The sequence below is a fragment of the Amblyomma americanum genome, chromosome 1 (assembly GCF_052857255.1).
Source record: "Amblyomma americanum isolate KBUSLIRL-KWMA chromosome 1, ASM5285725v1, whole genome shotgun sequence".
NCBI classification, from domain to species: domain Eukaryota; kingdom Metazoa; phylum Arthropoda; class Arachnida; order Ixodida; family Ixodidae; genus Amblyomma; species Amblyomma americanum.
The window spans coordinates 505,274,238-505,299,728 of NC_135497.1; the positions used below are offsets into that span (position 1 = coordinate 505,274,238).

At 47.9% G+C, this 25,491-nt stretch overlaps 1 protein-coding gene across 2 annotated transcripts in view; it reads left to right on the forward strand.

Moving 5' to 3' along the window:
- Positions 1-25,491, forward strand: part of LOC144116146 (endoplasmic reticulum transmembrane helix translocase) — a 191,704-nt gene that overhangs the window by 149,080 nt on the left and 17,133 nt on the right. For both annotated transcript variants that reach the window (XM_077650849.1, XM_077650850.1), the window contains exons 21-24: positions 1,639-1,835; positions 17,105-17,247; positions 18,190-18,301; positions 21,192-21,335. In XM_077650849.1, coding sequence (XP_077506975.1) covers positions 1,639-1,835; positions 17,105-17,247; positions 18,190-18,301; positions 21,192-21,335 — 596 coding nt within the window. The remainder of the gene's footprint in view (positions 1-1,638; positions 1,836-17,104; positions 17,248-18,189; positions 18,302-21,191; positions 21,336-25,491) is intronic.

The window sequence follows — 25,491 nt, forward strand, 5'->3', positions numbered from 1 at the left end:
TTCGAAATTTCGAATATTCGCACACCTCTAGTATTTACACAGATTCCCTCAGTATGCTTACAGCCCTGCACTCTAGAAATGCAGTCACTCCAATTCTTGGTGACATCATACACAAGATAGTAAGAGCCACAGCTCGAGGACAAAACAAAATTCTGCTGGGTTTCCAGTCATGTTGGAATAAAAGTTAACGAGAGGGCAGATTTCTACGCTGCTAAAGCTCATGGCAAGGAAACAAAAAAAAGTAAATATACCTTTTAAGGATTGCATAAACTTAGTACAACGTAAATTAAGAGTAAAATGGCAGTCGGCATGGAACGGCAAAGTGAATAATAATCTACACTTGGTAAAACCGGTTTTAGGTGAATTTAAATCGTGTTCACCAGGAACGTTTTAAGGAAGTGATTTTATGCCATCTCCGGATAGGTCACACGCACCTTACGCACAATTTCCTGCTAACAAAACAAGACAAACCTGTTTGCGAATGCGGAGATGATGTTACTGTTAATCACATTTTATTTTTGTGTGTAAAACTGGAAACACTAAGAAAAAAGTATTTTACTCAATTTTATAATGAATGCATTCCTTTTCATCCAGCACTGCTCATAGACGATAACGCCATTCTTAACATACCTTCCGTTTTTAGCTTTTTAAAAGAAGCAGGGGTACTTGAAAAACAGTAAATTTTGAACCACTGGTTTGCTTTATTACATGATACACCTCAGCCACTTTCTCATTCCTAAGAAGAAGGCTGAGGCTTTTTATTTTTTTGGTTGGGAGCCTCAGGATTCTTGCCCAGCCAAGGTTAGCCTCTGAGGCTACCTGACCTTCTCTGGGGCTTTTACATTCAGATTTCTTCTTCTCTGTTTTTTACTAGGCAGTTCAGTATCTTTAGGCCATCTACACCATCGACGATTTTTCATATTCCTAAACATTCTAGAGAAAACCGATTCTATGCCTTGAGCTTGGTGCATGATGGCCTTAGCTGCCTACGTGCCATAAAACCCGACACAACACAACACCTTGCCAAAAAGCCCGCGGAATACCTGAATGCTACACTTGGAGCCGGAGAGCAAACAAAAACTTGTGACCTCGCAGTACCGTCCCTGATAGATCCTTTATCTTGCTTTTATTGGCAGTGCCAAGTTTCATTTCGATTGTAAGTCGACCCGCCCACTTCAGATTTTTAAATTTCAGAAAAAGGGTCGACTTACAATCGTGTAAGTACGGTACAGCAGCACAGTCATTGCGTCATGTCGAGTGGAATATACTAATGTCCTCGGAAGCTCAAAGAAAGAGTTGAAGGGTGGGTAGATACTATCTGGGCAAGTTGGCAAGGATTCATTGGTAAGCAGAAGGAAGACAAGACCAGGTACTGATCGGTGCTTGTTCCTGCCTTTCTCCTCTGTTTGTGTAATCAGCATAGCAAAGAAACAAAATGACTTCAAGTATCTATAATCACTTGGGGCCACTTCCTACTTGGAGAGAAGCCCATGAGGTAATTTAATCCATGGTTTATTTGCATGTTGGTGTGCTGAGTTGACTCATTGATTGAATGGCTAGCTGGCTGTTGCTTTGTGGGATTTATGGCTGAATTTGCCGATTAGCTTACTGTTTGCTGACTGTTGACATTGTGCGCAGTTTGCCACGTGATCAAGCAAGGCCGGTGCACGCTGGTGACGACCTTGCAGATGTTCAAGATCTTGGCCCTCAATGCTCTGGTCCTTGCATACAGCCAGAGCGTGCTCTACTTGGATGGCATCAAGTTCAGCGACACCCAGGCTACACTGCAAGGGCTTCTTCTTGCAGGATGCTTCTTCTTCATCTCGCGCTCCAAGGTTGGCATGATTGGATGGTGTCTTGATCTGAACTAACTACGCGTGCTTGGTGATTGTGTCTGAAACACCAGAGAGCGGTGTCAATTCTGACTGTGAGTAGTTGTCCGTGGCACAACCAGACATGCTAGAGCACTGGCAATGAATCCTGCATGGTAGCACTGGCAGAAGGGCAGCACTCGAACATCTCTTGACCACACACTTAATGGAACAGATTCAGTAGAGGCTCATTAATCTGAAGCTTGCTGGTCAACAGGGGCTGTTGTCATCGGGCTGGTTATTGAACTGTCCGGAAAGGAAGGAAATCAGAAAACATTGGTGGTGGTTTAGCTTTGGTTAAACTTGGAGTGATGCGATAGTTACAGCTGGCCGAGTTGAACTTGCTCAGTTGAATTGCAAAGTCAGTCTATCGCCGCTCCGTTTTGCTGGGCATTCCTTCTTCATCTTCGTTCCACTTGACACGGCTCATGCGCACAGCTGTAGCAGCTCGATTTCGCCGTCCGCACCACGCGGCTGGTCACGTGACCAACCACGTGACGGACCACGTGATCAAACACGGCGCCATGCCGCCGGCAGCTGCTCCCCACCACTTGACAGCGTGGCGGCGCCGCCACGCTGAAGGCTCAAAATGCTTCCGTAATGTAGCTGTCGCTACAAAACCTTATTCTTCTCGGTTCATCTTCTTTCACTCTAGCAGTTATATCATGCTGTACTAATTGCCCATCTTTCTGCTTTAAATAGGGAAAAAATGGCTGAAGAAACTTGTCGGCTCCATCTACATGGGACTGTTTGATCTTGTAGCTTACAGCACTTATGGACCTGTTTTCTAGAACACAGGCCCAAAGCACGGCACTGTGGAGTCATCACTTGCGCTGAACTAAACTGCATTTTAAAGTTACAGTTGAGCAACTGCTTTTGCAGTTGTGCAGATCATGCACTGACCACCAATTTCGGTTGCACCGGTTCCGTCGTCTGCTTGTGTGTTTGTGCATATCCTTTTCTGTTGAGTGATTGGCGTAGTTCGCCATTGCTTGTTAGCTGAGCTTTGCTGCCATCTGTGCGGTTGCACATCATGCATCAGAGCAACAAGGAGTTCTTGAACACACACTGACCGCTTGGCTTCCTCGACAGCCGCCTAAAACTTAAAGCTTGCTTTCAGCTGTTGAGCAGGGGCTGTGCTACGGTATTTTCTGTAGCATAACTGTGCACGTTCCCATGAGCAGTCACTTGATGAGAAAAAAAAAATGTGTGCAAGTGCTTGTGCTCCAAGCAGCGAGAGAGGAAAACGGGGAAAAAAAAAGCAAAGCAATGAAGCCCAGAGTTGTGAGGCACATGGATCAACAAAGTGTAGACGTCTGGTCTGGATGCCAGCTTGCAGAGTGAGCATTATGCTGAAACTTGCTACAGAGGCATTCTGGGTACTTCAGACATCCAGTATAATTTGTAGCATAAATTTTGCGACCATCGAAAGTCTAGAGGTTGGTCAAAATTGATAGTGTGTTCTGCATTCAGATTTTACATACTGTGCTACACACTGCAGTGCAACGGCAGCACTGGGGAATTCTGAGCCTCATCCTTGAACAGCACCTATTGCAAGGAGTGCCTTGCAGTACAGTAGCCGACGGGTAATTCAGACTCCAATAATTCGGACTTGTAGGATACTTCGGACCTCGATGAGGCACCGTCAGTCACCCCATAGAAGCACATACATATTTGCGACGGATATTTCGGACATCAAAAGTCCGAAAGCTCGATTTTTCGGACTAAATTCAGTCGCCTGCGGGCCAAAATCGCCCATCTTATCGGCTTTTCGCCGGCGCAAAAGGTGACATTTTGGATTGAGATGGATTTACGCTGCAGTTGGATTGGCTTAACATACTTTCGGTGCCTCATTGTTGCCAGTAGAGGTCCCTGCGATCTCTGACACTTCGAGGTGGCAGCCGGATTGTCATCGCAGTCAACTTCTTTTTGTCGCCGACATTGTCGCAGGCAGTTATTGCTTGTCCCATACGTTGAATATTGGTTGTTGGGGGAAGGAAATCGTGCAGAAGCTATCTTGAATCTCGGCCGGAAGGAATAAAGGAGGGACTGAGAGAAGGAAGGAAGAAAGAGGTGCCGTAATGGAGGACTCCGGAATAATTTCGACCACCTGGGGATCTTTAACATCGCACAGCACATGGGCGCCTTAGCGTTTCGCCTCCATCGAAATGCGGCCACCGCGGTCGGGATCGAACTTGGGTACTTCGGATCAGTAGCCGAGCGCCCTAACCACTGAGCCACCGCGGCGGGTCTCATATGTTTGCCATGCGTTGTTTTATCACTTGGGTTCCTCTGACCGCGTCGACCGAGTGGCGCTCAGTCTTCACGTACCGTATTTGCACGATTGTAATTCGACTCGAATGTAAGTCGACCCCCCCAATCGCATGTCCGGAAAAAAAAACACCGGTGGAGCGCTTCAAAAACGAAAATTTATTGCATAGATGGGCTATTCATCCTCACTTGAGTCATCTTCAGTGGTACTGCTGTCGTCATCGTCGCCGCCGCTGCGATCCCACAGCACATCGTCTTCCATGGAAAGCCCGCACTTCCTACATGACCGCACCACGACATCGCGTGGAACGGCCGCCCAAGCGGAAATCACCCACCCGCACACAGCCGCCAGGGAGGGTCTCTTCACGCGCCCCGTTGGCGTAAATTCCCGCCCTTCTGCCGCCAGCCACTCGTTGTACTCACGCCGGAGCAAGTCCTTGAATGGCTTGTTAATGCCAACGTCTAGCGGCTGCAGCTGCCCCGTCAGACCGCCGGGAATCACCAGCATATCTGTATCTTCTTTTCGGAGCTCTGCCTTCACTTTCGCGGTAAGGTGGCCGTGAAATGAGTCCAGCTGGAGGAGGTTCGGATTGCGATTTCTGAGGGATGCCCCTGGCCTCAAACGCCACACCTGACGGTACCAATCAATAACTAAGTCATCCGTCATAAAGCCTTTTTCTTTCACTCGCACAATCACACCTTTCTTGAACATTTCCTTTGGCATACCGTATTTACTCGAATCTAACACGCACCTTTTTTCCGATATATCGGGTCCAAAAATTGGGTGCGCGTTAGAATCGAGTACGACACTAAATCTCCGATATCATGTCGCCATCGGCATTTCAAAATGGCCGCCTCGTACGCACTTTGAGCCTAGCTGTCTATGCCTAGCCAGCCTAACTGCAGTAGCGTCCTCCTCGTGCTTAGTCTACCCGTTTTCTGCGTTTGATCTACCAGCATGGACGTGCCGACAGCGAAGATACGTCGAGTTCGTCATGATGCCGCATTTAAAAGGAAAGTCATCATGCATGCAGAGACGGACGGAAATCGGGCCGCATCACGAGCATTCGGAGTTCCAGAAACATGCGTGCGGGACTGGCGCAAGCAGAAGGAAAAGATTTTCGCCAGCAAGGCTACACGAAAGGGTTTCAGTGGACCGAAGCAGGGCCGGTTCGCCGAAATAGAAGAGCAGCGAGCGGCGCAGCGGCCAGTGACGACTGATCTGCTCAAAGTCTGGGCGATGCAGTTAGCCCTACAAACGGGGCTCACGCGGAGCGACTTAAAAGCGAGCAAGTGCTGGCTGTCAAATTTTATGAAGAGAAAAGGGTTTTCTCTTCGAAGGCGGACGGGGATATGCCAGAAGTTGCCCAAGGAGTATGAAGAAAAGCTGCACAGTTTTCAGCGGTACGTTTTGAATTTACGCCGCAGGAACGGCTACCATCTCGGCCAGATTGGAAATGCCGATCAGACACCGCTCTACTTCGACATGCCTGCCACCACAACTGTTGAAAAGAAGGGGACGAAGCAAGTGCTCGTGCTGTCTTCCGGCCACTAAAAAACACGCGTCACCGCAATGCTTTGTTGCACCGCGGATGGACACAAGCTGCCCCCGTATCTTATCTTCAGACGCAAGACGCTCCCGAAAGGAATCGTGTTTCCGAGTGGCGTGATTGTGCGCGCAAATGAAAAAGGTTGGATGACGACGGACTTGATCGCCGACTGGATCGATCACGTCTGGCGCAAGAGACCCGGCAGCAGTTTGGGCCTGCGTACGATGCTTGTGCTTAACGCGTTCAGGTGCCATCTCGACGAACGCATCAAGGATAAGCTCGTTGCATGCAACACCGACCTTGTCGTGATACCCGGCGGCATGACATCGCAGCTCCAGCCGCTCGATGTTTGTTTAAACAAGCCGGTTAAAGACAGGATTCGGGCGCTCTACACCGAATGGTTTGTGAATAGCAGCCATGAATTCACTCCCAGCAACAGAATTAAGCGTCCCTCGCTGCAAGACTTCACTGGATGGGCGAAAGATGCGTGGTGCACGATACCGTCTGCCATGGTCAGCAAGGCCTTTAAAAAAGGTGGTATATCGAATGCCATGGACGGCACCGAGGATGAAATGCTTTGGTCCGTCGACAGTGATAAGGAGCTGTCTGACAGCGACGACGAGTGAAAACAATCTTGGCAAGATAAGCCGTTTCCTTTTGTGTGTGTGTGTGTGTGTTCTATTATCGCAACTTTAGCGCATCGAGATTAAACCTTTGTTTTTCCAAACGAGACAAAGTTGTATTAGTGTATGAAAGCGTGAGGTGCGTGGTACTTTTTTTTTTTTTGCGAAGAAAAATGGGTGCGCGTTACAATCAAGGAGCTTTTTTTTTTCGGGGGGGGGGGTGGGTCACGGAAAACGGGTGCGCGTTACAATCGAGGGCACGTTATATTCGAGTAAATACGGTAGTTTTTCTTTTGAAGACGATGTACGATCGGAGCTTTGTGCCATCTGCCAAGCATGATAGCATAACAGTGAACCGAAGTTTCTCGTTTCCTGTCGTGAGAAGCTTAACCTCGCGAGCTCCCCTCACGCTCACTATTGTATTGCTCGTCATGTCGAAGCAGACGGGAGTCTGGTCCGCATTGCCGATTTGGCCGAGCAGGTATCGCTGCGAGTCGCGGAGCTTGTGGTAGTCCCTATGGAAGGCGAGAACTTTCTCCTCGTAAGCAGCAGGCAGCTTCTGGCATACACTAGTACGCCGACGAAGAGAGAAGCCAGCCCTCTTCATAAATTTCGAAGCCCAAGCCCTGCTGGCTTTGAAGTCTGTTTGGAGTATTCCAGCTTCTGCAGCAAAGACCCGGCCTTGTTGCGTGATCATTTCGCATGTCACTGGAAGGGACCGATCACGTATTTCGGTGACATACGCTGCAAGCTTGACCTCCAGCTCCAGAAAGCATCCCGACTTCGGCCCGCGGAAACCTCTTCGCTTGGAGTCGCAATCGAAAATTTTGTCTCGCTGCTTCCGCCACTCCCGCACCAACCGTTCAGAAACGTCGAACTTGCGGCCCGCCGCGCAGTTGTTGGTTTCTTCAGCGTAAATGATGGCCTCCCTCTTGAACGCCGTAGTGAATGAGCGCCGAATGCTTTTCGAACCTGGAGAGCTCATGGCGAAGCACGCGACCGGCAGTCGAGTCAAAAGCACCAACTCCAAGCACCACCAAACAGAGTGATCGGTGTCGGGGCGTCGGCTCTTCTAGCAAACATTGGCATTCCCCAGAAGCGCCGCTGTTACGTATTGCGCAGCCAACTGAAATAGCGGCTCTTCCGTCAGCTAGCGACACTCCCGGGCGCTGGCGCAGACTCCGCGATTGGAACAGCGGGACAGCGGGCCTTCCCGCGAGTGAAATGAAATGAAATTGGTTGTGGCGGAAAGGAAGTGGCACAATATTTGTCTCAAATATCGGCGGAAACCCAGTTGTAAGGGAAAAGATAAAGGAGGCAGTGAAAGAAGAAAGGAAGAACGAGGTGCCGTAGTGAAGGGCTCCCAAATAATTTCGACCACCTGGGGATCTTTAACCTGCTGTACTGACATCGCACAGCACACAGGCGCCTTTGCGTTTTGCTTCCATTGAAACGCTGCCGCCGCGGTCGGGTTCTAACCCGGGTATCCTGTTCAGTAGCACTGAACCATCGCGGTGGGTAACGGTGTGTGCAGCAAAAATAAAAAATGAAAAATCCTGGCCAAAAAGCCCGCGGAATACCTGAATGCTACACTTGGAGCCGTAGAGCAAACAAAAACTTCTAACGTCTCAGTAGCGTCCCTGATAGATTGTTTTTCTTGCTTTTATTGGCAGTTCAAAGTTTCGTTTCGATTGTAAGTCAACCCCCCCACTTCGGAATTTTAAATTTCAAAAAAAGGGTCGACTTACAATCGTGTAAATACGGTAGTTACATCCGTTCGCCGTTTTGTGATTGCGTCCGGCGATTCGCCGCTTAGAACGAAAAGTGCCTTATCTTTGCGTGTGTTTGATGAGCGGTGTGGTGCACGCTCAGGTTGTGGACAACATGGCCCTGCAGGGTCCGTCAAAGAAGCGTGGGAAGTATTCCAACTAAATGCGGTGACCTTGCTGTCTAGCGTGTACAGTGAAAGCACAACTTTGGCGCAAATACAGGCGCAAATCGTTGCCAGCAAGAAAAATTTGTCGCTAGGAAAAATCAGTGACATTTTTAAGCCGATTTCATCTCAATAAAGTGTTGTTTTTTTGTAGTTCATGGGTTTTCCGGTCTGTACGGTTATTCAGACCATTTTCCGGGTCCCTTTGAGTCCGAAAATTCGGTCAGTGACTGTAGTGTGTGCTACTTTGAAATTCTCTCCGTACTTGTACAACAGATCTTTCAAAGTTGTGACTGATCACCATGATGCACTGTGTTGGCTGGCTAACTTGAAGGGCCCGCCTGGCCGCATCACTTGATGGAGCTTACGATTCCAAAAGTTTGATGTCCATTGGCCATGGATGTCGCCTTTGTGAGCTACTGTCTTCATTCGTACACTTGCTTTCGGGACAAACATGAGTCGCCATACCGGACCTCCATTCTGCGATGAATTTCGATGGGTTTCGACAGAAACCGAATATACAGTCAAGCCCACATGTACACGGCCCCACTTAAGACGAACTTTCGCTTCTAACGAACGAGACCTGCATGACCGACAAAATATACATTGTTTCAGTGGCACAAACCCGCATGAATAACAAACGTCATTAAGCCCTGCCTGATCAGTTACAGCGAACGGACGGCGTAAACCCGGCGCCGCGATGTGAGATAACCTGCCCCCGACCCCTTTGCACGCCTGGCACGCAGCATGTTTTCCCGAGCCTCATCGCAGGCGAACTGCCCGCCCCGTTTCGTGCCGCTCTCAAGAGAGCTACCCTTTCCCCGCCGACGCGCCTTCCAACATCGCCCTCTCGCCCCTCCTCGAAACTCCGCTCTGCTCGCCTCACACTCTTGCAAATCCGTACGTGGCCGCCACCTGTGCCGATTGCGGAGGCCACGCTCTGTGAAACAGGCCTTCCGTGGGAGCCAAGTGGTGGCTGCATTGACACTCACGGCCGCCCCTCATTGGTCTCTCCGCTGGCGCTGTGCGTCTGTATCTTTAGCTTGATTGCCACATGTGTGCGTTGCACGTCTACCCCGTCGCGCGCCTTTGTCACTCTTGTTGGGGTGCAGACGTTTCATTGGCTTCGTCCAAATCTCGGGTCCTCGTAATTCGGGATAGCGGATGGGAACACCGTGCCCATTTCCATTGTATTCAGCGGTAGAGATGATGAAAGCGGCCTGTGCGGAGGTGACAGCTTCTGCAAGGCCGGCTGCTTCCGCAAGGCCGGCTTCGTCGACAGTGTCTGATGCTGAGCCTGATGCTTCGGAAGATGACCGGCCCGGCGGCGATTTGTGGCAGCACGTTGTCGACTCCGACATGGGGGGTCATGACATTGGTCGGAATGGTTTTATTTCTGTCGATGACGGCGCTGAGACCGCGGCACCGTGCACGGACGAGGGCATCATTTCAGAAGTGCGGGACGAGAGTGACGCGGAGGAATCAGATGAGGATGAAACTTCGGAGCCAACACCCATAAGCACGCCTCTAGCAATGGGCTACATAGAGAGCCACAGACAGCTTGTCTATACCAAGGGCTACGGCGAAGAGCATGCTTCTGTTTTGAATAGAATAGAAACCTCCCTCATCGGACCTGCGCTGCAAAAACAGACGTCCATCACGGACTTTTTCGTAAAGAAAAAATTTTGTGTTTTGACAAGCAACTGTCTTTAATAGGGGTGTGCGAATATTCGAAATTTCGAATACGAATCGAATATGGTTCAGATTCGAAAATTCCCGAATACTCGGCAGCGATCGCATACCGCGCTGACTTTCGTAAATTTAATTGTGGCAAAAGCGCAATATCTGGGCAAATTATCTGAATATAGAGTTCAAAGCTCTTGGAAAACAATATAAAGGCCCTGTTTTCTTTCTTCTCCATCGTTTATCGCGTGGACCGATCGCATTCCGATGCCGCTAGGCTTGACCTCGTGCGCAATTCCGCAAGTGGGCTTTTTCACATACCACACGGGCTGCAAACAAGATGGGGGACGACCCGCTTTTAACAACTGCAACGCGAAAGCGCATTTATTTTTTTATCCTTCCGTAATATGTTATCTGATTAATGCCCACACCCATGGCTTTCGTTTTGTCACCTTAACTCTCTGAGCATGACCACCACCATCTTGTTTTGGTCAACTACGCTATGCGGGAAAGCCTACTTGCGGAATTTCGCGCGAGGCTCCCGAAGGGGCAAGTCGAGGTGTCATAACAGGGCAAGTGATACTCTAAAAATCCCGCCTATTTATTACATTGTGCACTGTAACCCGTGCACCTCTTAAGTGGGCGTAACGGCAGGCGTGACAAAGTTCGGTGGGCCCCGGTCACTAGCTAAAAAAAAATAACTTGGCCACGTAGTTTTGGTTTCTGAGCTTCGCCACTCGACTGGGGCAATGGCAACTGTCGGCCCGCGCGTTCGCCAGTAGTTCAATCTCAGCACCGTGCCGCTTTCAGACGCTGACTGACGCGTCGCTGGTCAATTTTTTTTTTCCTTTTTAGAAGCAGTCTCGCCATTCCGACGTCAATGTGCATTCCCATCTCGCTTACGTTTGCGATGTCTTCCAGCACGCCAAAACTCGGTGCTCGTCACATGATTACAGGCGTTTGCACGATAGAGCCACCTCATAAGACTACCGCATTTTCGGTAGTTTTTTTTTTTTCGGGGCCGCGGGGCATTTTATAAATCGACCTTTGAATAACCAGGGCATTTTTGTCGGTTCTTGGAACTCTGAATTAATGAGGTTTTACTAGCCATCATGTTATTTTTGTTTCGAGTATTGTCACGTTATGGATTTCGTTTTGCAAGACCACATTGCAGGTTGGATACTGTTATGCTGTTCAATTAAGTAGTATATATTTCTGCGCACATCATGATTTTTTTTATACGGTGCTCAGGCAGTCTAGTTTTGTTTATTTCAGTTGCAAATGCCATACACTATTTTGAAAAAAATATGAGCAGCAATGTTTGCTTGTTTATCTTTTCTGAATTTATTTTTTGTGCTGACCAGATATTCTATATTCGATTCAATATTCGAAGGCATTTTTTCTTCATATTCGTATTCGAAAATTGCAATATTCGCACACCCCTAGTCTTTAAGGGGGGACACTGGTCTTTGGGACCAAAAAACGACCCAAAAATCAATTTTTTAAAAATGACATTTTTGGAGCCTATAGCTATTATTCTTCAACTCTACCAGTTTTCTCCTCCAGGAAAACGGTGTTTTGACCATAATATTAAATTTAGATCACTGTGTGGGCTCAATTTGTTCAGGAGCAGGCGATTTAACACCGCGATAATTTTGGACACCTGGCTGTCTTAGTACGTCAATATCTCAACGTCTAGGTCAAATAGACATGTCATACTGTTTGCTAAGGGAAGGTGAAGGCACAATGTATGCAATAATCGAAGCACAGTTGTTCAATCACGCTTCAAGAATTTATAATTTTGCGAAGCTTATCAATGCACGATATTCACACTTTGAATGCTGCTATTCTAAGGGCTGTAAAAATACTAATGAGGGCAAAATGGAAAAACTGTTTTGATTATTGCACTCTTTACTCACCATACTATGTAGCCATGGGTTAAAAATTGTTTTTTATTGAGCCATTTTTTTTTTACCGAGGTACTAATAAATGACTAATTAAAATTGATTATCTTAGGAACTAAAGAATTAATTAAAGGGACACTGAGGAGAACCCTATCAAAATTTTTTTGTTAGCAATATCTGATAGTTCGGCATTTCATGGCTTTGTTGACGCTTGTCCGGGAGCGAAAGATGCATTTATTTCAAAGAAATTTGAATTCGAAGTTGAAAATTTTTTTCCCACCACTCCGATTCAAACTCGAGAACTCTTATGACGACACGGAGAACTCTTATGACGACACAGAACGGAGTGACGTGAAACGTGACGTAAACGGAGACTCCGTGATTTCTGGCGGCTAGCGGCGCGGTCTAGCAGCAGCCAAAATGAAAGCTATCGCCTCCGCACGTTGAATGCATCTATCGGGGGTCGCCACCGTCGCTTCGTTTACGTTTGCACCGGCGTCTTGCCAGCGTTAAGATGGATCCCGTTCCCAAACCCGACGACGTAGTTCTCGCAAAAACTCTGGCCTGCATTTCAGCGACCTCAGCCCCGCAGAGCGTGCGATGCTTTTGAGGGAGCACGGTTAGCTTAGGCGCCGGCGGGTGATTTCCCCCTTCCTCAGATAGCAGCCGTTGCAAACTAAATATCATAACCCCAGTGCGGGGAGTCGCAAGGGGCCAGGACAAGGTCGGCGCCTTGCGCCCATCGGAGGCTGGCCGGGGCTTTGGGGACAGCGGATTGTGATTCCTTGAACGGCGCGGTTTCACGGCGCAGCAGGCGGCGTCGAGGTCTCCCACGGTTGCAGGGGCCAAGTTATTTATTTTTTGCCACAAAAAACAAATGGGTGCTCGAGGGCGGTCGCGTTTAAAGTCTGCGGCTTGAAACCAAAGCCGGCGCACGACGCTTTAATGGCTTCCGCTAGATCCAACGGGTCCACTGGATCTGGCTCTCTCGCCAACTTGCATGTACCTTCAGATATGTACTGTGAATGGATTAAAATAGCCGAGCTCGAAAAAAACAGCTCCGCCCAACTGCCGCAGCTATTGAATATAACGCGCACTTCGCCGCGGAGCCAAATCAGTCTGGCCGGGCCAGCGGCGGCCGGCGCACTCGGCGCGACATAGATACATGCTCCAATCTCCCCGCCAGTGCGGTCAGAGTGCGCCGAAGCCGCCGAACGTGTCGGCGGTCAAGCGCAGTTGGAGTATAGAGGGTCTCGCTTTGACCGACGTAACTTCGCCATGCAGCGTGCGCGCGCCTCACCGCAGCATAAACGCGCCTTAACAGAGCCTGCGCTTAACCGCTAACCAACGTATTCAGCGGCGGCATCCATGGGAGCCACTGAAACCCCCCGCCGTTGTCACTGAATAAAAGAAAAGAAGTCCGGTGGCGAGGTTCGGTTCGGAATCGAACCAGGGCCTTCGGCGTATGAGGCGGAAACGCTACCGCTCCGCCACGACGGCGCATCTAGTGAATGCACTCTTCTGATGCAGAAATCTCCGCGCTTTCGCTTGGTATATCCTGGCCTAACAGAGCTAGGCCATCGGCAATTTTTCTGAACTGCCTTGTACCATGTCTCCCGTCCCTAATAAACGATTTCCGTTAAGTAGTTTGAAGTTGACTGGTACAGCCGGGAATGTTTCGCCGGGCAAGCGTGCGAATACACAAGTGCTGCCTTGTACGATCCCCGACCATCGTGCCATCATAGCTTTTCATCGACCGTGGCGATCATCTGACAAGCCTTAACAGGCTCCTTCAAAGGTTAACTAGCACTTGAAGCGGCACTTGGAGTTCCTCTGCTGTTCGGCGCTTGTAAATCGAAGCGCGTCAAAAACAAAACCACGGGGCACGCAAAGCTCATAGACGCGAAGCGCCATAACAAATCGAACTCTCCTGGCCGCCTGTGGCGCCGCCAAGCATCCGTTTTCTTTGCTTCCAACATTCAAGTTGTCTTTTGCCTGCCTTTCTTGTGTGATAAAAGTGCACTATTGGTTTTAAAACAAAACTTACTTCAATATTGATCTGCGCAACCTACCTTTGTCAGCCTCAGTGATTCGCGAAACCAAGTAGGATGGAAAATTCCTCCAAGGTGGCGTCTCTTGTCCTATGGCGTCACGACGTTTGTACTTGCGAGATTGGCCTGTGGTGGCGATACCTGTATTTTGGTTCTTGCTATTTTCTACCTTACAAGAGCTTTGTTTTCAGTAAGAGCGGCGTTTTTTGTGATCAGGAGCTGGTATTCTATTGATACACAAGCCAACTTCAATTTCTCCTCAGTGTCCCTTTAAAAAGCTATTTCATATTTGAAATTAGTATAAAAAACTGCAATGTGATACAGTTTCATTAGGATTGGACTAAAAATAAGGAAAATAGGTCTAAGACCAGTGTCCCCCCTTAAAGCTGTGGTCCACTTACTGCGAACTTCAGGATATATCGAACGGACGCCGCGTGATGCTCATGCTTGTTATAAGCGGGCTCGACTGTAGCAGAACACTGTTTTCTCCTGATGCAAGTTGCTGCTGGGGTGGCCATTTTTACACTGTTCCTGTGCCAATGTTTCTGTATCTTCACATTGCTGCCACCTAGTGAACATGCGGCACACTTTTAGGAACACTCTACCAATTTACAGGCTACTGGCACCATCTTTCACTTTTTTATTACACTTGTGTGATTTTCATTGGACTGACTGTGGTAAAATTTCAATCAGGAAGTGTGTAAGGCAGAGAGGACATAATCTCACCACTACTGTTCACTACATGTTTACAGGAGGTACTTGGAACACTGGATTGGCAATGATTCGGAATAAATTTTAAGCTAGTAATATTGGATTTGGTGATGACAACACCCCACTAACTAGGGACGAATTGCAGAGGATGGCTGAGGACCTAGACAGGCAAAGCTGAATGATGGGTCTAAAGAATAGCAAAGCTTTAAAGATTAAACTAATGAAAATGAAATAAATAAAATTAATATACCATATTTACACGATTGTAAGCCGACCTCCCCATATAGCATGCAGTCAAATCCGGATATAACAAAATCTAATAGAGTGAATTATGCTTTATATCGAACATTCGGAAGTTCTAGCATTATGGAGGGAGCAGCACGTAAAGACGAGGACAAACATAGAAGCGTTAGTAGGACAGGCACCGACTGTTTGTCCTCATTTTTTTGCGCTGCTCCCTCTAGCCGTGCCACAAGACTAACAAGCCCAAACCACAACACCGTCTTGTGTCGCTGGCTCTCTCCGCCATCCCCGCTCCAGAGTCCCAACGCACGTGAGCATTCGGCACCGGATTCACTCGAGGAACCATGCGGCGGCGATGGGCGTGCACTGCTCGTGCCATTTCGTTTTTGCTATGCCCTATCATTTTTCGCTGCTTTGGAGCATGAACTGTTGTAGTGCCGCGTGGTATGGCGTTCCGAAACCGAAGGCAGCGGAGATGCGCCGATGGCGCTGGAGTGCAAAGCATTGTGTCAATGATCACTCATTGCGATCATTGACGTTCGTTCCTCTCATGTCGGTTTGTGCTTTATCATTGGGAAACTTTTCTGCCAAATTTCTTAACTCAGCACAAGTTAAGAGGTAGTCAGCTTAGCAAGTTCGTTATATCAAGGTCAACCGCCGCTACACGTTCATTACAGGGAGTTCTCAAATACATGTGCTTCAATGGGGCGACGTTGGGGAATTAAAAGACATGTTGTATCGAGGAATTCACTATATGGAGGTTCGTTACTTCCTGGTTTAACTGTACCGCCACTCAGCTCAAAGCACGATTGAAGTGTCCACTGACCCAGGGAGCCAGTTATGCGCCGTTCCTATCCTTTCATGGCTCTCTCAGAGGCTGCACACAGACAGGCAGATTTTCCGGGTTAGGGTGGCTAATAGTGGTTTCATACTAAAAAAAATTCCGATGCCACGCTTATGCCGGAGCGGAGAGCGGCCGGTAACCAGTGAAAGCTGGACGAGGTGTTGCATAATTCTTTGTGCAGCCCAGCCAGTCAAATGTGCGAATGCAGGGGAATGTGACTGGACGAGGTGCATTCTGCATTCTTGTCTTGGGGTTGAAGGTCTGAACATGAGTGAGAGATGGACATTGATAAAAAACTGATTGCTGAAAGCTAAAAAAAACTTACAAAAGTGAATGATACAGCAAGAAAAAAGGACGTACAGTTCATTCAAAAGCAACACCAACCAATTGTGACGCTAGTGACGACCGAATGTGAGGGAGGGGGGCTCCTTGGCACATGTTGAAGGCTGAAAAAAGTTTGAGAATCCCTGCCTTAGGGTAAAGGTTTATCCCAAAACAACGCAAATGTAGCAGGGGACATCAGAGGGTCTGGTGGCCAGATGAGATGAGAAAGTTTACGGGGGTAAGGTGGGCACTGCTGGCACAGTACAGGGTTAATTGTGGGCTATGTAAGAGGCCTTTTTTCCTGCAGCAGGCATTGGTAGGCGGGTGATGATGATGCATAACACATACTGCAATGTAGCAGAGGGCTAGCAATGTCTACCACAAACTCTTACAGTCTGAACCACTCTAAATCTTATTTTCTACTTAGTACGCACTTCACTCTGTTCTACAGCTCCATGCTTAAAAGAGCAAGAACTAGGCCGAGTTGGTTGAGCATGACTTGTTCAATGGGCTGTATGCCCCTGTGTGAGCAGCGCTATGTGCGTTGTTCTCATTTTCTTGCAAGAAACCCGCATGCTTGTCTATGGTCCTGATGTCTTGGTGTCAGATGAGAGGTGCTGACGCCGATGACAACTCCATCCTACTTTTTCTCAGCAAAATTGATTCTTTGGCTCATTATGGCTACTTTGATATTTGTCCGACAGGCCAAAACTCATTTATTGATGAGAAAAATTGGATTTAAAAGCTTCCACCCACTGGACCCAAGCTAGTGACATTGAGACTGAGAAGGAGCCCATGATCATCATTTGGAAATGGACAGTTGTAGCCTAGCGTTAGGGACATGTGTGCCAGACACTGTCTTGGCATCAGCGCATTGTGCTCACAAGAACAGCTGGTGGTGGCAGTACCCACATTTAATTATCTTGGTCTTTTACTAGCTGAGTTCGTAGCTGAAGTAGCTTTTTTTTTTTTTTATTGGAAGGGAGTATTCTACAGATGCAGGCCAACTCCAGTTTGTTGTCAGTGTCCCTTTTGACTGGAGGTATTTCAACTGGGAGCACTGGATAAAAAGCATGCACCTTCATTCTCTGTGCAGCCACTGAAAGTCCTGTCTCGTGAACGTCCTCTGCCCAACATCTTCAATGCATACACCTTGCTGACGGTGCTGCTGCAGTTCGCAGTCCACTTTGCCAGCCTGGTGTACCTTGTGCAGGAGGCCACTGCACGGTCGCCCGCTCGGTGAGTTCTTTGATCTTATCGCCCAGCATTGGATATGAGGCAGACTACGGTCCAAATACCACAGTGCTTCGTGCACTCTCGATGAAAAGTGCGGAGTTTCTCCCCTCTGGGGCACCACATTGTTTGTATTGAGTGGCTTTCTCTCGGAGGCTACTCCTCTGATGATTGGCCCCCGACTGCGTATGGCCGTTTTCTAATTCATAATCCAGTCATGCCAGCATACCTGCATAAGAGTAGTTAAAGTTTTGCTATATAGTCCTTTGCATCTGGCGAGGGAGTTGTCGAAACGCCTCCTCTCTGGACTGTCGGAAACCAGTTCCACTTCCACTGTATTGTCATGAGAGGCACATGATGGTTCAGCAAACAAAATGGCAGTGCCCAGGGAGCCCCTCATTGCAGATGTCTATAAGAAAAGTTTGTTGAAAGAAGTTGCTGTAGGAGAGCAAACTGGAAAAAAGTTGTAGTTTATAAATGACAAAAATAATTATAGTTAAAGACTAGATCATCCATAGTTTGGCTGTAAATTTTTTGAATAACCTCCTAGCAGTGTAATCTCAATTTATTGACACCCAAATTGGTCAAAATAGCAGTTTATGTAAGTGCAGATCACCTCTTTGTGTCTGGAGTTTTTGTATTTGCTTTTTTTTTCTGGGCAAAACTAATTGTACTCCAGTACTGACAAATGAAAATATAAATGTCAACCAGCCACCCAGCTTAATCTTATTTGAAATTATCCTGTTACTGAACACTGCGCAAGTCATGGTAGGCTGAGCGTAGTTCTTGTGGAGCAGAGAAACAGTGGGGCTTGCTTCTTGCATGCATGACCTAAATAAGCTCTGTAGGGGAGTGCATCATGAAATGCAGTGGCATTTTTGGTAATGAAAGCTCCAGAAATGGACTGCTTTACGACATGTGCCATATGTCCTCCTCATACTGTTCCAGGCCCGAAAAGTTTTCTGATCGGGAGGACGAGTTCAAGCCGTCACTTCTTAACAGCACTGTGTACATCATCTCCATGGCACTTCAGGTCTCCACCTTTGCCATCAACTACAGGGTGAGTGTTTGCGTGTGTGTTAAGGGACACTTTCAATGCGTAAGACTTGGCTCATGAGTGGCGTGGACTGAAGTTGTCCGCATGAACTGTCAATCATAAGTTGTATGGTAATCAAAATGAAATGTAAAAGTTGATTAAGCAACAGTTGATAAGTGACATGTATATAATGATAGTGATAGTAAATAGATGGTAAAAAAACATTGATAGATAGTGATAATGATAGCTGCTGATAGTGACAGTTCTAGAGGTAGTGGTACAGTTAAACCTGGTCGCAATGAAATTTTGAACAGTGTGATTTTTCGATAAATCCAGGTTTTTGTTACATGCAGTTTTCACAAGAGTCGAAAGGACACTGCAGAACGGAAACCAAAATAAGAAATAAATGTAGGTGAAATCACTCTGAAAAAGTTTTCAGAAAAAAAGCGTTATTTGAAGTCATAAAAGCGGAAAATTTTTCGCAATCACGCTGATAGGGCGACTACGGCAGCAGCCGCCATCACAGTGGGGTGGAAAGGGTTGGGGATGTGGGGGCACCGCGGCCGAGCTAGAGGAGAATGCACGTGGCCGTGCCGCTGCCGTGCACCGACCGCAGGGGCACATGCTTCATCCCGCATGTTCCCTCTCCATCTTCCCCTCGCTTTTGTCCCAGGAAATGGACTCCTCACCTTGCGTGCGGCGCTCTCTGCCGTCCCTGCTCCCGACGCGCTGCTTTTGAGCATGAACTGTGTAATGCCACGTGGTATGATGTTCCAAAAGCGAAAGCGCCAGAGATGTGCCAACGCCGCTAGAGCACGGCGCATTGTGTCAACTGCAGCAGCTCGTTGCGACGGGCGTTGTTCTCATGTTAGCTTGTGCTTTATCGTCACGAAACTTTCGCGTGGTTCTGCCATATTTGAGTGGCTCAGCTCTAGCTAACAGATAGATGGCGTAGCCAATTCGTTACATCAAAGTCAACCGCCGCAACACCTTCGTTACATGGAGGTCTGAAACACACGTGCTTCGATAGGGGTGGCGCTGGGGAATTCAGAAACTTGGTAATTTCGAAGAATTCACTATATGGAGGTTTGTTACATCCAGGTTTAACTGTATTGATGGTAGTGATAATGATAGCTACTGAAGTGATAGTGCTATAGATAGATAGTGATGGTGATAATGATGATAGCAATAGTGATAGTTAGTGATAGCAATGATGATGAAAGTAATAATCAGAGTGATGGTGATGATTGCCAGAAATAAAAGAAAAATAAGAAATTAAATATAAAGAAATAAATGGAAAGAGAAATAGAGAAAGGGGGAAGCTTTCGCATTTCCTCTCTTAAGCAGACTTAAGTGCAATCCTGTAATTTTTTCTTCATTTGCTTATGTGGCCAGATCCTGCTACAATGAGTGCCACTACAGTAGGCTCCCATTGTTGAAGACAATCTCTAGGGATCTGTGCTTATTCGATTATTTTGAATGTTTGTTCGAATAGTAAAGTTGAGAGATTTAGCATTGTGCAATCCACCTCCGCGCGCCGCCAGTGTGCATGTGCTAATTGGTCCCGACGGGGCAAGCGCCCGAACTGCAGGCCGACGCTTTGTGGAGTCCTCAGGGCAATCTGCACATGTGCAGTGGCTCCCAGCAGAAGCGAATCGCGCTATGCTTAAATCTGTCTAATTGGAGGATGTGCGGCTCCCTTGACTTCCGCGGAACGAGCCTCAGCTGACTGCAGCTGCCGCAGCTGCTCTTCTCTGGGTGAAATTCACAAAACAAGTGCTACATCTGAGCACGAAGGGGAGCTACCACGAGACACGAGATGGGTGCCCTTTTCAATGCCAGATGGGGGGTGGTGCCTGGCACGTGGTGTGCATGCCTAGCAGGAGTCACCGCATGTAGGCCGGCTCCCCCAAATTCCGGTGGCCATTTTCGCAGGAAGTCTGCACAGCTTCAATGAGTGTGGTAAAGCTTCAATACATTCTCTTTTTTTTTTTCATGTAATGGCCTTGTGCGTTTGAAAAATACATGATTTGGAAAATGCCTAATGTGTTGTTCAACCTTTTTGGTGTTGCCTAATGTGCTGTACAACCTTTTTGGTGTGCCAGAGCTATTCGAAATACTAGCTTCGAAATTATTCAGACAAAATTACTGTTTGCTTTGAATTCACTTCGAACCAAAAAGCACTATTCGCACATGCCTAGTAATCAAAAGGTGGTGTAAATAGACAGGGAAAACATATGCAACAACACAGATGCATACTACTAACTGAAAATCTTTGCTGGCACTGCAAGCAGAAGACAGCAAACATGGTGGCAGAGATGGAGACCAAAGGGGGTCTACGCCAGCCGAGGATGTCAACCAGAGGTTATCATTTCATTGATAAAAACGCATGACAGCCAAAGGATTCTTTGTTTGCATGTTCTTGGGCAAACGGGGAATGTGTAGATGTAGCATACCCCTCTCAGGTGCGAGGCAAGTCGCCTGTGTCTGTCTTAACAGTTTTGAGCTGTTGAGACAGAGATGTGTTTATTAATGCATCAAAATTGCTTGTTGGATGGGAGCAGCGATAGTCAGAAGGGACAGTAGTACTACTTTCAGCACTCAAAAAAGTCTTTGTGATGCACTGTAAGTGCAATGATGATGAGGGTGTGTATAATGAAACATTAATGGTGGTTAGCATGCGTTTAGCTTTCACTTTTGTCAGATACTCACATAGTAGTCAATCTTTCCTGTCCAGATTTCAGCATGTTTGTGCTGTCCACTTCACCTGCATGGTTATCACATGTAGTAAAAGCACTCCAGCGAGGTCGCAAGGGTGGCACCACAAGCGACCAAATAAGCAGGCATTTAGTGTGCCAGCCATTTTTCTCCCTCATTGTGCAAGATGCATATGGAAATGCCCACTGGTCTGCAGGGGTACCCTTTCATGGAGAGCCTGAGTGAAAACAAGCCACTGCTCTATAGCCTGCTCATATCGGGGACCTCGGTCATCGCACTTGTGATCGGCATTGCACCTGATGTGGCCAAGCAATTTGAGATCGTCCCATTTCCAGCAGACGTGAGTGTTTGGTTGTTCTTTGGTATTTAGATTTGTTGTACTTTGCTCAAGCCTTCTTTTCTGTGTGGCGTGCTGTGTAGCTATTGTGTACGCTTCTTTTCAATTTATCAGAAAGATAACTGCCTGATCTGCATTTTTAATCATGTTGATGCAATCAAGACTGTTTTTTCAGGTATGAGGTAGAGCCTCCGCGGCGCGGCCACTGCGCACTTTTGAGTAGGAAATGAGAGAGAGAGAGAGACAAAATGTTGATTCTCTGCTTCTAGAATTTTGAGAGTTCTCATCGGTGAAGCCGCTAGTCCAGGACTGCTACAGCGACTGCGGCAGCTTGGGCCCATTCAGCAGTATGCAGCACGTCATTGTGTTTTGCCACGCAGTCGACAACTGGCTATGAATCTCACTGGCAACGAGCCTTTCATTTTAGACCACTATGATAAGAGACGAGGCATGTGTGGAAGTGGCCCGGATTGTGGAGGATATCAGAAGGAGCCAAGGTGCGGAACAAGCACGCTGCTGCGGTTGTTTCGGGGTGACCACTTTGATCGTTCTCAATTTTCATCAGAATCTAGAAATTGCTTACCTTCGGCCTCAGAGTACAAGAAAATTGACAGAAACATCAGGCCCCAAGCCAGCCTGCGCAACCCATGCACTGGAGAATCTTGAAGGTGTGGTTTCGTTTTCGCACCTGGGTTCGCAACAGCATTTAAGGCAATCATGGGCCTTTTAGTCCAGCAAAACTGATACTTGAGGGCTGAGCGGACTACATGACGCATACTCTGCGTTTGGGGTGGCATTCCGCAATCGGCACTTTGTTTTCAGACGTCGCGTGGAAGGGATGGTCCCGCTCGCGTTGTTGCTCAGGTTGCTGCTGTTGTGTCCGTTTCATCAGCCGTCTTGTTGTGTTTTGCCAGCAATTCCTTGCCTCTCTAATAATAGACCACTGACGTCAACCCTCCAATAAGGAGGTAACTGGCCACTGTATAGTGCTTCATGAAAACATTCAGTAAGCTCCTTTGTCATGCGAGATTTAACTGTGATATGTTTTTCACTGAATGCAATTATTATCTAAAGATTTGTTAACAAGGTTTCAGTCATCAAAATATAGCTTTTTACTAGGGGTGTGCGAATATTCGAAATTTCGAATATGAATCGAATATGTTTCATATTCGATTCATATTCGAAAATTGATATTCGTGAATTTCCGAATATTAGAAAATTCCCGAATAATCGCCAGCGATCGTATACTGCGCATACTTTCATAAATTCGACCGTGGCAAAACCACATTATTTGGGCAAATTTGCCCAAGTGGGCTTTCCCACATATCACCTGTGCTGCGAACAAGATGACAGACGGCCCGCTTCGAGCAATCGCAATGCGAAATCGCGCTTTTTTTTTAATCCTTCGGTAATACGTTACATATTTAATGCCCACATCCGAAGAATGCGTCCTGTCGCCTTCATAACTCTCCGAGCGTGACTTCCACCAACCCATTTTGTAAACTACGCTGTGCGGGAAAGCCTACTTGTGGAATGCCGCTGGAGCCTCCTGAAGGGGCGCGTCAAGTAGTCACAATAGGGCAAGCGATCCTGTCAAAATCTCACCTATTGCATGGTGCATTGTAAAGGGCACACCTATTACTACAAGCCAAGGAGGGATAGATACCTGGGTGGATGAGGTGACAGAAGGTATGGGTGGGAAAAGTGCGCGTTTGAAGCTGACGCCACAGAATCTCGCGATACCGAGAGGTTTTGCGGTTTGCAGGGGGGTATACATGGCAACTGAGGCGGTAGTGGAGACATACAGTAAAACCTTGTTAATTTGAAGTCACTGGGGCAGCAAAAAGTGTTCAAATTTACCAGGTTTTCGAATTAACGTAGCAAAGCAAAAAAATGGTACCCAGGCAGAAAATTTCGTTGTGGGAATGTGCTCCTTATATCAATAAATTTTGCGATTACCGTATACTGCTGCGTAAAAGTCTACCCCCAACTCATAGCCTCCTGCTGGCCAAAAAAAATGTTGACTCCAATTACAAGTGGATGCACCCCCCCCCCCCCTTTCCCTACATTTCCCGCTGCTGCACTTTGCTTTGTAGTTTCCCACGGGATAAAATCGCTGCATGTGCGCAACTGAAAGAAGCAATAAACACATAACAGTGCAGTCACAAGAACAGCATTCTGAAGCCAATGGAAATCAAGAACGAAAAAGGTGCTGCATGCCGTGTGGCCTGACTGACTATAGCGGCAAGCCGCACGCAAACAGTCCTGTAGTGTCAGATTCTGGCGTGACGCTCGCATCGGAGATTAGAGACGTTTAGAATGGGGTCGCCGTATTGGTTAGGGGCATAGGGGAATAGCGGGGCGCTAGTGTGCATGCACTGAATAACCGAAGGGGCCCCTAACCGATGGTGTCATTCTATTCTAACAGTCTCTATCAGAGGCTTGCTCTTGCAGTACGATCGCTCATCCGTGGAAGCGACCGCCAGTGTGAACAAATCTGGTAATGACACACAATTCGAGTTTTCTGTAGCGGAATCGATTTGCATATGAATTAACGACTGTTTTTGATGCCTGGAGCCCGATGCGTCCTGCCATAAACGGACCCTGGCATGGGACACGTACTACCCACCGCTTGCCCAAAACTGCCTCAGGCTGACCCCTTCATATCAAATGACTCGGAAGGTTGACTTACACACGATGGTACTAAAGTAATCAGAGGTACCGGTAACCTAACTCACCAACCTCCACATTACATAAAGAAACAGTGCAGGCTGTCGTTGGGTGCACTCAACCCGTCGCGGCGCGGAGCAAGAAGAGCCGTGTCACGGGACAATTGCAGGCGCCCGTTTTGGCTGTCCGAAAGCCATACCCTAGACTGGTTCTTCTGCTGGAAGTATTGGGGCTGGGGCACTTCGCATATCAAGCATTGGCATTGCGGCCCCAAGGGGCCGTTGCTTAACCGGTTTGTGGCGGAATCGGGGATTCCCGTGTAGCACCCCAGATCTTCGAATTAACCGGGCTGGTGCAGGCCGCCACTTCTGATTATCTGGTCAAATTTGTGTTCTAAATTATGGGACCACAGAATTTTCTGAGATTTCAAATTAACCGAGTTCGAATTATCAAGTATGTCATGAAAGGAGATGAAGCGGTCCTGTGCAGTGAGCGGGGCCACCTTTTCCTTCTCCGAAGAGGAGGTGTGGTTGGTGGCAGCTGTTTTAGGGCAGCCATTGGAATCAACAGCTGAAAGGGCATAGGTGAGACCGGAGAGATATTCAGCCGCGTCAACCTGGAGCACGTCCATGGCATTGGAAAGGCTTCAGACTCGAAGCTGGTGCTGTGCTCTGGTGCACGCTCATCCTACAAGAAGTCGCACAGCATGTCCGCTGTCAGCACGTAGCCGTGGTTCCGCACTTCCGTCACATAGCAGAGCAGCTCTTCTTCCAGTTCAGGAAACTTGCACGGCTTGTCTCAGAGAGCGTGCTTTTTGCAGCTTTCGTGTTCCTCTTTTAATCCTTTTGGTTGCATCATCGTCGGATGCACTTCTCAGCCACGCGGATTTCCTGCCCACCACACGCATGCTGTGTTCGAGAGCAAACTCCCAGCCGTGTGGCTATTAAGGTTAAATCATGTTAAAACTGTAACGCTCAGTGGCAGCACACGAAAGCCACAGCTACGGTGAACTAACACGCTACCACAACTCCTGTGCTTTTGATAGCCACAAAAAGCTGGAGCTGGTGATACTGATGCCGATGTGGATAGCGGGAGCTCGCGGTGGAGGAAAAAGTTGACGGTGATGATGATGACCTACGGCCTCAGGCACCATCCGTCGTCGGCACCTGGAAGCTGCCGTGCGCGTGCGCGGCCTCCGCAATCAAGCGCACCGCTGCTCGAAGACGGAGCTTATTGCGGAGGCCACAGTGCGTGCATTTCGAAAGCTATTCCCGGGTGGGTCGTGGGAAGTTCGGGTGCAGCTCTTACACGGATCTTTTTCTTTTTTTTATTTCCTGTGGGGAAAACAGGGTGTGGCTCTCATGGTATATGCTGACCAGTGGTAGTACTAGCAAGATGGGCATACTGGGAGGTGAGACGGGCCTCTACCAGCTCAAGGAGGGTATTTTGGTTGCCGGTGTGAAGAAGACATTCGGTGGAGGCATTAGAG